At 46.1% G+C, this 12,510-nt stretch overlaps 1 protein-coding gene across 2 annotated transcripts in view; it reads left to right on the top strand.

Annotated features, from left to right (window-relative positions):
• Positions 1-276: 276 nt before the first annotated feature.
• The window catches only part of TIMELESS (timeless circadian regulator), a 24,961-nt gene continuing 12,727 nt past the window's right edge, over positions 277-12,510 (top strand). For both annotated transcript variants that reach the window (XR_014803318.1, XM_084955996.1), the window contains exons 1-6: positions 277-374; positions 11,182-11,338; positions 11,480-11,633; positions 11,734-11,848; positions 11,945-12,007; positions 12,245-12,346. Coding sequence is in view for 1 of the 2 variants with exons in the window: in XM_084955996.1 (XP_084812122.1) it covers positions 11,254-11,338; positions 11,480-11,633; positions 11,734-11,848; positions 11,945-12,007; positions 12,245-12,346 (519 nt within the window). In the remaining variant the exon portion in view is untranslated. The remainder of the gene's footprint in view (positions 375-11,181; positions 11,339-11,479; positions 11,634-11,733; positions 11,849-11,944; positions 12,008-12,244; positions 12,347-12,510) is intronic.

Below are 12,510 nucleotides of genomic sequence, written 5' to 3'. Positions count from 1 at the left end.
TAATCGTGGGTAAGACTTTGGAATAATCCACTTGACTAGGAGAAGGGGAAGAATGTCTGCACATTCACCTCTCCTCGGACTTAGATCCCAATTATTTTCATTCAGCAGGAAATCCACTGCGCTGTGAGTTTTGGCTCAATTTAAGGGACCGACTCAGATAAAACATTACTTGTACTCGCTTCCCTTCTTCTTAATTCATCACCAACATTCACCCCCCCCGCCCGCTCGGGGTCACATGGACCAGTCCTGTTCGCCCCGCCCCCTCCCTACGTAGGCGGGGGGCTGGTCTGGCGCTCCCGGGTGGCGGGAAACGTACTGCCCTGCGCGTGAGGGGCTCTGGTTCCGCGGGGATCTTGAAGACCGGCGGGGAGCGGGTGAGTGACGGTGTGGGCGAGAGGGCTCTAAGCAGCTTGCGTCCCTTCGAGCCGTGGGGGCACTCCTGGGAGGAGCGGAGTTCCCTTTCTTGCCACCCAGTTTAAAAGCAGGGGGCGGGACGCGCGCTTTAGGTGCGCACGCGCAATTCCCCACCCGGCGTTCTAGGTAGGTGCAGCACTGTTTCCAACTTACCTGGGATGGCCCCTTATTCTCCTCGTGCCACTCAGCACTGCTTTGCCCTCACGCGGGGTGGGGCTGTGATGCGAAGGGGCTTGGAACCCCTGAAGTAAGACAGGAGCTTCCCGGGCATTTCCACTTTGGAACTCCTTGTCCAGTTAAGACCTGGAAAAAAAGCCAGGTGGGCAGCTTGGAGCCAGAATTCACTGGTCGCTTGACTTAAATCTTGAGTTTTTATGAAATGAATTTCTCATTCCCTTCCCTCCTTTCCCTCGCTGGCCCATCAGCCATTAAGTTCCATCCCTGGAGCCACTCAGTTCTTTACTCGGCCCTTGTGCTGCCATTACATAATTACCTTTATAAAAGTCAATCTGGACATTTCAAATTAAATTTAAAACTCCTCTCTGGCCACCCACAGTCAGGTTTAAATCCTTAGTGGGTGTCCAGGGTCTTTGGCAGTCTGGCCCTGATCCTCTCAGCTCATTTTTTTTTCTATGTTTTCCTGTCTCATGCCCTTTATACTCACAGCCCTCAGAAAATTGTGCTCTTTCATGCCTCAGTACCTATGCTCCTGCTGCTCCTGCTGCTCCTTCTGCCAAATGAACTTCATTTTCAGGATTGAGCTGAATTGTGCCTCTGAAAACCTCTATTTCCAGACATCCTAGGCCAAAGTAATCACTTTTTTCTTTGTGTCCCTGATGTATTTTACCTCTCTATTATCAGTGGCACTTATACAGCCAAAAGGTTACTGAGCTCCCACCATGAACTGTGTGTGCACTGTGCTCACGGGTGGAGAGAAATGAATAGAACAGAGTTCTGTTAGGAACTGGAACTGGGAGGAAGAACGCATGTAAATGAGTCCTCTGCAGTTACGGGATGACAAAGTCTGCCCTGGCTTCCTTACTCCTCTCACCCAAAACTCTCGCTGCTTTACAGCTTGACATATCATCTTACATCCTGGTGTCTCCAAATCTCCAGCCCTAACCATTCCTCCCTTAACTTGGAGACCAGTCTCCTCCAGCTTAGAAAGCGTTAATTGAACATTTAATGTTGTGCTGGTTACAGTGATTCCTGATCTCAGATCTCCAAGAGTTAAAATCTTAGTGCAGGAGTTCGTGTCGTGGCGCAGTGGTTAACGAATCCGACTAGGAACCATGAGGTTGCGGGTTTGGTCCCTGCCCTTGCTCAGTGGGTTAATGATCCGGCGTTGCCGTGAGTTGTGTAGGTCGCAGATGCGGCTCGGATCCCGCGTTGCTGTGGCTCCGGTGTAGGCTGGCGGCTACAGCTCCGATTAGACCCCTAGCCTGGGAACCTCCATATGCCACGGGAGTGGCCCAAGAAATGGCAAAAAGACCCCCCCCCAAAAAAATAAAAAAATAAAATAAAATAAAATAAAATAAAATCTTAGTGCAGTTAATAGGGATTGAGTTAAAAATCACCCAGAGAGCATTGTCAAAACACTCTTGTCCAAGCTCCACTCCCTGTAAATTCTGATTCAGTCACTAGGCTCTGAAAATTCAAAGGCAAATAATAAACATTCCTGCCTTCAGGGAATCGAAGTCTAGTGTGGAGGGACACAGACATTTTAAACAGTCTGCTTGGTATTTTGCACAACATGAGCTGTAAATGCCATGATGGAAGTCTGTTTATGGCACAAAGTAGACACAAAAGAGAGGTAGCTTCTGGAAAAATCAGGAGGAAGCACCATTTGGGCAGAGTTGTTGGGTTTCCTCTGGCAAATCTGAGTCTAGATTTGAATCTGAGAGTCTAGAAGGCAAAGGGCTGCATTGATTTGAGGTTTGGATCTTTTGTAGAGTGAACTCAGTGAGAGGGAAAGAGATTGAGACCTCAGAGAGGGTGACGTGTAGTAGTACAGTGATGGGATCTGTGCTCCAGCTTGTGCCACCCCAGTTTGATCATACTGTTTATTAGTCCCAGGTTTGTCTTCTAAATCCTTGAATTGATAGGCAAACACCAAGTTCTTCCATAAAGCCAGTTCCAACCCTCTTTTTCCATTGCTTTCCTGTTAAGGCTCCTCTGTTCATAGTGGCTTCCTCTCCGCTTTTGCTCTGGCAATTCTCTGCCTAAAGTACCCCCCTCCTCCCAGCTGCCTGAATCCTGTGCAGCCCTCAGAGATCCAGTTCTCATCACACTTCCTCTGACAAAAACCTCCTTGGCCACTTTCACCTAAAAAGAACCCTAGTTTTTCAGAATTTTTTTTTTCAATATCACTTAACTAGAGCTTGTACTGACTTGTCTTTTATATTATTTCTTCTTTCTTAGGTGGGTTTTAGCCACTGCACTATCTTTTGCCAGGAAGGCTCTTCGTAAGCACTTAGTGACTGACTCTAGAGTCCAAGAGGGGTAGAGAGGAAATGAAGTTTTTGAGGATTCTTTTGTGCTCAGCATTCAGTTTGATATCAGTGCTTCTCAAACTTTCTTGGTGAAGGTTACAAGTAGGGTTTTTTACTCCAGGCTTTTGTAGATCAGTACTTTTCTTTCTGTCTCCTAGCTTTATTGGAATATAATTGACATATAAAGTACTTTTCTAAAAACAGTTCTGTGGAGTGCTCGTTGTGGCCCAGCGAGTTAAGAACCTGACATAGTGTCCAGTGAGGATGGGGGTTTGATCCCTGGCCTCGCTCAGTGGGTTAAAGATGGGTGTTGCTCAGGTCACAGATGCGGTTCGGATCCCTCGTTGCTGTGGCTGTGGCCTAGACTGGCAGCTGCAGCTCCGATTCGACCCAGGAACATCCATACGCCGCAGGTGCAGTCTTAAAAAGAAAAAAAAAAATTTCTGTAAGATAATAGAAGTAGTAGAATAGTATTATTAGAAAAATTAGCGGAGTTCCTGTCGTGGCGCAGTGGTTAACGAATCCGACTAGGAACCATGAGGTTGCGGGTTCGGTCCCTGCCCCTGCTCAGTGGGTTAATGATCCGGCGTTGCCGTGAGCTGTGGTGTAGGTTGCAGACGTGGCTTGGATCCCGCGTTGCTGTGGCTCTGGCGTAGGCCAGTGGCCACAGCTCCGATTAGACCCCTAGCCTGGGAACCTCCATATGCCGTGAGAGCGGCCCAAGAAATAGCAAAAAGACAAAAAAAAAAAAAAAAAAGAAAAATTAGCGTTGCTGTGGCTCTGGTGTAGGCTGGCGGCAACAGCTCCAATTCGACCCTAGCCTGGGAACCACTATATGCCGCGAGTGCGGCCCTAAAAAACAAAAAGAAAAAATAATAATTAAATTACTAGGAAAAGAAAACATGGAAAAAGTACAAAAGATAGGCATTTCTACAGTTAGATTCAGCAAACATCAACTCTGTTAAATTGCTATAAGATGTTCTAAATGCATATGTTTAGCTTCTGTACTTATCTTTTTTATTTTGTTTATTTATTATTTTTGTCTTTTTTTTTTTTTTTTTTTTGTCTTTTCTAGGGCTGTACCTGCAACACATGGAGTTTCCCAGGCTAGGGGTTGAATCAAGCTGTTGCCTCTGGCCTACACAGATTACGGCAACCAGATCCTTAATCCACTGAGTGAGGCCAGGGATCGAACCCACAACCTCATGGTTCCTAGTTGGATTCACTGACCACTGAGCCATGACAGGAACTCCTGTTTCTGTACTTATCTTGATGCAGACTGCTAACAGTTTGGGACCAGCTGTGGTCCACTGGTCCACACATGACACTAAGTAGCCCTGATTTCCATGATCTCATTTGAACTTCTACACTTATTTTTTTCTTTGTGTACCGATAGGGAAACTGAGGTTTAGGTTAAGCCACCTGCTCAAGATCACCAACTAAGAAGTGGACATAACTGGTATGCAAACGCTAAGCATCATTCTGTTCATACTAGTGATTCTCAAAGCTGATTCTTGAAGCAGGGTTGGTTTGGGGCAGACTTTTTTGTTTGGTTTAAATTTGTTTTCAAGAAGTGAGTTAATTTTTTATTTTGAATTGCAAGTTTATTTAATATTTTTATCCTTTGTTTTCCTTTGGTTCTTACATTTGGAGGCCCACAAGTATTAATTTCAGATAATTATTGCTCCATCTCAACTGCTTAGTATTGAGTTGAGTGGGAAAAAATAACTAACATCCCTTTTAAATGTCCAGGCCTGCTTTGTCTAAGTCGTTTGACAAAGTTCTCATCTGTTCATGATGAAATATGAAAATACAATGTAATCAGTTTTTCATAAAATCAAAATTATTAAATTTAAAGGGCTGTACTTTATGCTGGGATTTTTGTCCTTCTTAGTTATTTTGGTTTTTTGGTGTTTAAATACTGAAAATAGAATGTATGGTAATTGTGTGGGTGTTTTTTGGGGGGTGAGGTTGGGGTTTTCTTTTTGTCTTTTTAGGACCAAATCTTCAGCATATGGAGGTTCCCAGGATAGCAGTCAAATCAGAGCCGTAACTGCCAGCCTACGACACAGCCACGGCAACACCAGATCCAAGCCACATCCACAACCTAAACTGCAGTTTGCAGCAACGCTGGATCTTTAACCCAATGAGTGAGGCCAGGGATCGAACCTCCATCCTCATTGATACTAGTCGGGTTCTTAACCCACTGAGCCACAGCAGGAACTCTATGTAGGTGTTTTTGGGTTTTTTTTCTTTTTAGGGCCACACCTGTGGCATATGGAGGTTCCCAGGCTAGGGGTCGAATCAGACCCACCCCTGCCAGCCTGCGCTACAGCCATAACAATGCGGGATGTGAGCCACATCTGCAACCTACACCACAGTTCATGGCAACGCCAGATCCTTAACCCACTGAGCGAAGCCAGGGATCGAACCTGCAACCTCGTGTTCCTAGTTGGATTCGTTTCCACTGCACCATGACAGGAACTCCAGGTGTTTTTTATAACAGCTATTGAGATATAATTCATATACCATAAAATTCACCCTTTTAAAACATACAGTTCACAAAGTTGTGCAACCATTACCACTGTTAAATGATAGAACCTTTCATCACCCCAAAAGAAACCACATACATCCCTGCTAGCAGCCACTCCCCCTTCCCTCCTGCTCTCAGCCCTGGCAACTTAGCAGTCTACTTTCTGTCTCTATGGATTTACCTATTCCAGATATTTCATATAAGTGGAATCATACGACATGTGACCCTTTGTGTCTGGCTTCTTTTACAGAACATAATTTCACATTTCATCCATATTGTGGCATGCATCAGTACTTCATTCCTTTTTATTGTCAAATAGTATTCCATTATCTAGACATACCACTTTTTGTTTATCCATTCATCAATTGATGGACAGTGGAGTTTTCCACATTTTGGCTATTATAAATAAATACAAATTATTATAAATAATGCTGCTGTGGACATTTGCGTGCATGTTTTTGTGTGGATGTACATTTCATTCCCCTTAGATATATACCTAGGAGTGGAATTGCTGAGTCCTATGATAACTCTATTCTGAGAAATTGCAAACTATCTTCCTCACCAGCTGCACCGTTTTGAAACCATACACCTCAGACTGAGACTTGAACCCATGTGCTAGGACTCTGATTGAGCCAAGGCTTGAATTGGGACTTGAACCAATGGGCCGGGACTCAAACCATTGTATTTTAATTAAAATCACACACCTGGTCCCAGGACTTAGTGAAGTTCGGGTTCTTTATGTCTCAGGGCAGAAGGAATTCAGTGAGAGGCAAAGTGATAGGTAAGAAGTTGATTTCTTGAGAGCTAGACAAAGTGTGAGCCCTCTGAAACAGCCAGACAGTGGCCCTGGGAGAAACACACTCCACAGTGTGTGGCCATCTCAGAAGGTGAGGGGCAAGAGGCCCCAGGCAATTTCATAGGCTAATGACTGGGAAGATTACTCCACCTATTTCCAGGAAGAGGTGGGGTTTCCAGGAAGTGGGCCACAACCTCTTTATGGCCTTGGAATTGTCATGGTGCCTGTGGGTGTGTCATTCAGGTAATGTGTTAACAATGAGTGTGTACGGAAGCTCAAGGTCCACGGGAAGTCAAGTCATCCACCATCTTGGACCTAGTTGGTTCTAACCAGTTTTTGCCATATCCTCAACGACTAAGTCATTCTTTTAAGGATTGTGGCCTGCACCCTTCCCTCCTGTTTCAGTTTATAGTCCTACCAGCAATATATGAGACTCGTGTGTCTGTATTTTGGTGTGTGTGTGTGGCTGCGCCTACAGCGTGCAGAAGTTCCCAGGCCAGGGATTGAACTCTCATTACAGTAGTGACCTAAGCCAGAGCAGTGACAGCACTGGATCCTTAACCTGCCAGGCCACCAGGAAACTCCTGTATTTTTTTTTTTAGGTGTCATTAACTTAAAGACTACACCTTAGGTTACTCTCCCTAAATTGAAAAAAAAATTAAAGGCCCATCCATGAAATCCAGAAATTTGGGAACCACTGCATTATACCTGTCTATATTTAAAAACAAAGCAAACAGGAGTTTCTACCGTGGTGCAGTGGAAAAGAATCCAACTTGGAACCATAAGGTGGCCTCCTTAGGTGGGTTAAGGATCTGTCGTTGCCGTGAGCTGTGGTGTAGGTCACAGACGCAGCTTGGATCCTGTAGCTCCCATTGGACCCCTAGCCTGGGAACTTCCTTATGCCACGAGTGCGGCCCTACAAAGGAAAAAAAAAAAAAAAAAAAAAAACCCACAGAAAGAAAACCCTATCTAGAAGTTCATCAGTTAAAAAAAAAGAATTTCTTTTTTCTTTTCTGTTGGTTCTTTGGCAAACCAGAATGGCTGGTTTTCCTGTTTTGCCTTTGTTCGGGTCGAAGAGGTGGCATGGGATTAGTTCTTTTCAACATAGAAAAGGCAGGAAGTAAAATAAAGTGCTCTGATTGGAACAAAGAGAAATTAAAGGCTTGTGTAGATCTTTTCTGTCCCATTGTCTGCAGATAGTACATGTGGTTTCTCCTTTTCCCTCTTTGTAGGAGGAAAGAATGTGGTGGAGGTAACTTTAGCCCATGCTCACTCTGACTATAGTGACCCCTGTGTTTAGTTATTTGCTGCGGGGCTGCCTGGAAGGCGTTAGGGCTGAGGTGGATCCTGGAGGTGCGGTCAGCTAATGTCATTCTTTGCAGCTGGATGGAAAATTCTTTCTTTCTTTTCTTTTTTTTTTTTTTTTTGGACTGTCCTTTCTTGAGAAATCTGAACAAGCCCCTCCATGGCTGCCACCACATCCTTTCCCTTATTTTTCAGAGGAGGAAGCCAGGACCAACTTGGTGAAGAATAGATGGAGTCGGTAGGCAGCGAAGCCAGGTCTCTGAACCCACCTTCTGACTGATATACTGTTTTTTCTATTACACCAAGTTGCATTGAACAGTTTTTTCCTATGAAAGAAATTCAGTGCGTTCAAAAATGCGTAACAACATTTAGTAGAGGAGGTAATTTTAATGTGAAAAAGTAGTTCAGCGCTAGAGGAAGTCCATTTAGAGTGATGTGTGTCCTTGGGTCCTTGGATCCTGTCCTGATATCAGGGAGAGCTTCATGGAGGAGTGGCCTTTGAGTCGGATTTTTTTTTTTTTTTGCTTTTTAAGGCTGCACATGTGGCATGTGGATGTTCCCAGGCTAGGGGTTGAGTCAGAGCTGCAGCTGTCAGCCTACAGCACAGCCGAAGCAACTCCAGATCCTAGCCACATCTGTGACCTACACCACAGCTCACAGCAACCCTGGGTACTTAACCCACTGAGCGAGGCCTAGAATCGAACCCGCATCCTCATGGATACTAGTTACCACTGAGCCACAAAAGGAACTCCCTGAGCTGGATCTTGAAGGTCAGATAGGCTTAGAACTTTTGGAGTTAAGGGAGGGTGGACCTTCCAGGAGGAGGAAGCAAAGGTTTGGAGAGCATGAGGGGGCCCTATGTCTTGGAATGTGTATGTTTATGTTCCTGATTGCAGGGTTAGACAGCCAGAGGGGGCAACTAAGTCATGGATCTAATAAGTGGTTGTTGGATGGGTAGAAGACAGATACTCAGCTTTTAAGTTGTCTAGAAGAGGAAGATGAGGTCACACAGACTAGGTGAGTAGCTTCTAGTTAACTGAATGAAGAAAATGAACTAAGTTTTCTGTCCCTGGCTGATTTTTTTTTTTTTCTTCCATAATATGTTTCCACCATTGAGGGCTGCATACTCCAGTTTAGAGCTCTTTTATTCCAGTTCTAATGAATAGGCCCCAGCTTGCTAGCTCATCTCCTGGCCCATTTCTTCCTCTTGGACTCATTAATCAATAGAAATTGATAAGAGGCCAGACAAGAAATGCAGGCCAGGCTTTATTGGGTGTAAAAACAAGTTACAGATAGAAGCCCTTGCTCACTCCTTGGTGTGGGGTGGGCTGGTCCCTTAAATGGGGTGAGGGCAGGGAAGTCTCTGGGCCAGGGATCAAACCCGTGCAACAGCAGTGGCCTGAGTTGCTATAGTGACAGTGCTGGATCTTTAACGTGCTGCACCACAAGGGAACGCTTCATTTCATATTTTTTAATGTCAGAATGTGATGCTGCGCCTTAGTTTGAGGAGGATGTGCTGGTGCAGCATCTTTCTGGACAGCTCTGCTGTCTGTTTTGGTCAGCTTCCTAGGCTGCCACTGGGAAAGAACAGTCAGGAAAGCCCTTTAGTGTGTGTGTATGTGTGCATGTGTGTGTGTACACACCAATGGTCTGTCTGGAAAAGCTGGATGTATCTTTGAGGAGAGTCAGGTCTCATACACTACACCTCCCTCACTGAAGACCAAGTCTCAGGGTCTGTAGGTCCCATGAGAAAGGGCAGCGAAGGGGAGTCTCCTATTAGTTTTCCTGGTCATTGGTGAGTGTTTTACTGGTTCACTGTTGCTGGATTGAGCTGTCAGAAAGGAGATTAGCACTGGGTAGGGGCAGGCATCTTAGAGAAGTGGCCCAGTTACATAAATGCAGGGAGATAACATCAGGCATTAAACCCTGGTTCTTTGGACATGACCCATTTCCTGTAGGGAAACGGGTGGAGTCAGGGGCTAGAGGAAAGTATGGAACAGAGAAAGATCTTAGAGGAAGCTGCTATGCACACTGAGAGCGCAGCTAAATGTGCTAAGAGGACAAGATTGATAGATGTTCCCGATTTTCCACAGGAGCAGGGTATTGAATGTAGTATGTATGTGACTAGTGTCAGGTTCTGAAACATCTAGGATTCTGGATCTGTGCTTGCTTACTTGATTATCAGATGTGGGTTTAGGGATCTTAATAAAAGGGGGCATGCTTCAGAAGACCGGGAGTTGCTGTCATGGCTCAATGGTTAACAAACCTGACCGGTATCCATGAGGACACGGGTTTGATCCCTGGCCCCCCTCAGTGGGTTAAGGATCCGGTGTTGCCATGAGCTGTGGTGTAGGTAGCATACACGGCTCTGATTGCACATTGCTGTGGCTGTTGCATAGGCTACTCTGATTTGGACCCCTAGCCTGGGAACCTCCATATGCCTTGGGTGCAGCCCCAAAAAGACAAAGACAAGGGGAAAAAAAAAAAAGGAAGACCATTATTCTGGGGAGAGAGGGGCAGGGAGTTCAGTCAGTTCCTACTTCTCTTCCTAACCCATTCTGTTAGATGCTGGCTTTTAACAATATCACCAAGATTAAGAGTAACTTTGGGGAATTCCCATTGTAGCTCAGTAGGTTAAGGATCCAGCTTTGCTGTGAGCTGCCATGTAGGCCACAGACACGCCTTGGATCTGGCGTTGCTGTGACTGTGGTGTAGGCTGGCAGCTGCAGCTCCAATTTGACCCCTAGCCTGGGAACTTCCATATGCCACCTGTGCAGCCCTAAAAAAGACCAATAAATAAATAAATAAATAAAAGAAAAGAAAGAGTAACTTTGGGGAGGAGAGTGAAGGAACTTTATCTACAGTCCATCAGTGCCTTGGAAGCCTCAAGTTTCCTAGGATTTATCAGGTCCTCAGTGGAATCACTGTACAGTCACTGCTTGGTCTCCTCAGTTTTACTGCTATGGAAGGTGGAAGGGGACCGGGTCCAGTAATTTTAAGGGACACGGAAACTTGTTCCCTGCTTCACAAGGATGCAGAGCTTTCTGGGTGAAAGTCTCAGAGTTGATGCCCTTCATTAACCAGGCTCTCTTTCTACTAGGTTATCTTTTTTTTTTTTTTTTTTTTTAATTTTTTAGGGCCGTTCTCTTGGCATATGGAGATTCCCAGGCTGGATATCAAATCAGAGCTGTAGCCGCTGGCCTACACCACAGCCACAGCAGCATAGGATCTGAGCCGTGTCTTCCACCTACACCGCTGCTCACAGCAATGTTGGGTCCTTAACCCACTGAGTGAGGTCAGGGATACAACCTGCATCCTCATGGATGCCAGTGAGATTCATTTCTGCTGAGCCATGACAGGAATTCCTCTACTAGGTTATGTTGACTCTGAAGCAGACTTTCTGCAGTTTCAGACCCACATTAAAGGATGGAGCAGGTGCTTAATTCTTAGGCTTGGCGCCTCCTTGGTAGAAGCCTTTAACTTGAAGCTTTCCCTGGGACTGAAAATAGCACTTTGGTTCTGACAAAAGTGAAGCATTTGAGGATCTGGTTCTGAATACTCAGAGCATTAGGGCCCTGCATGGTCCCCTCTCCCTTTTATGGAGAGGATCCTATGTTTGTTGTCTCTCCTTGTCTCTGCAGGCCTTGTCATTTCTGTCCCTTGGCTTCACCTACCTTACCTCTATTGGCTGGTCCACTGATGCAGTTTTGTACATGATGAATTGTGAACTTCTAGCCACATGTAGTGCCCTTGGGTACTTGGAGGGAGACACCTACCACAAGGAGCCAGATTGCTTAGGTGAGTCCGTTTTTGAGGAAAGAAGTAAAAAACTTGCTTGAGTCGAGATCTTTTGAATTTCTCAAGCCTTGAGCACGAAAAGCATGTAGGCTTGAGTGGAACTTCTAGGATACCATGTAAGTGTTTATTCTGTCCCTGAAGAGAGCGTAAAGGATTTGATCCGCTACTTGAGGCATGAGGATGAGACAAGGGATGTGCGGCAGCAGCTGGGGGCAGCACAAATCCTGCAGAGCGACCTTCTACCCATCCTTATCCAGCACCGCCGGGACAAGCCTCTCTTTGATGCTGTTATCAGGTTGATTCCCCAGCTTTTTAACTTTTACCCCATGCCAGCCTTTGGTGTTTGTGCCTGGTGAGGAAACTTAACAACTTCTCCCTCCTTCTCGTCTCTCCAGGTTGATGGTGAACTTGACACAACCAGCCTTGCTCTGTTTTGGCGGCGTGCCCAAGGAGCCTAACTTCCGGCACCACTTTCTGCAGGTGCTGGTGTACTTGCAGGCCTACAAAGAGGTGAGGTTTTTCTCCAGAGTCCCTGGGACAGGGTTTGGGGCTGGGGTGGGGAAGGAGAGGGTGTGGGTTACTTGGATCCATTCTCCTATTTCACAGGCCTTTGCCAGTGAGAAGGCTTTTGGAGTCCTCAGCGAAACCTTGTATGAGCTGCTGCAGCTGGTGAGTCTCCACCTCATCAGATCCCAGGGGACAGTCAACGCCTGCTTCTTCTCTGGGCAGAGCCCTAGGCTGACAGTTGTTGGGACATGAGGGCTTTGGAGACATGGTCCCAGTCCTTGTGGATGCAGGTCCAGTCCCCTGTCTCTGGCTGGCTCAGGACTGCTTGAACGTCTCCTCTGGGCCCCAGGGAGTCTTCCCCAGGGTGGCTCTTCTTCTAGCTCTCCTTTTTCTGACTAGGGCTGGGAGGAACGGCAGGAAGAAGACAATTTGCTGATTGAACGGATCCTGTTACTGGTCAGGAATATTCTCCATGTCCCAGCCGACCTTGATCAGGAGAAGGTGATCTTGGCTTGTCTGAGTTCTTATGCTTGGTCGGGTTAAGCTGCACCTTTGCTGCAATTCTGTCCTCTGACAAGTTTGCGGGAGGGATCTTGGCCAAGGAGTGAGTTGGAGAACCTCAAGGCAGGGCATAGAACCGACCGACCTCCCTTTTTCCCCTCACC

Source organism: Sus scrofa, chromosome 5 (genome assembly GCF_054392235.1).
Source record: "Sus scrofa isolate SSC_HxYL_T2T_F1_AM1 chromosome 5, Sscrofa_HxYL_maternal_Yorkshire_Landrace_v2.0, whole genome shotgun sequence".
NCBI classification, from domain to species: Eukaryota; Metazoa; Chordata; class Mammalia; order Artiodactyla; family Suidae; genus Sus; species Sus scrofa.
The sequence above is the reverse complement of the archived record's forward strand: the minus strand, read 5'-3'. Positions and strand labels throughout refer to the sequence as shown.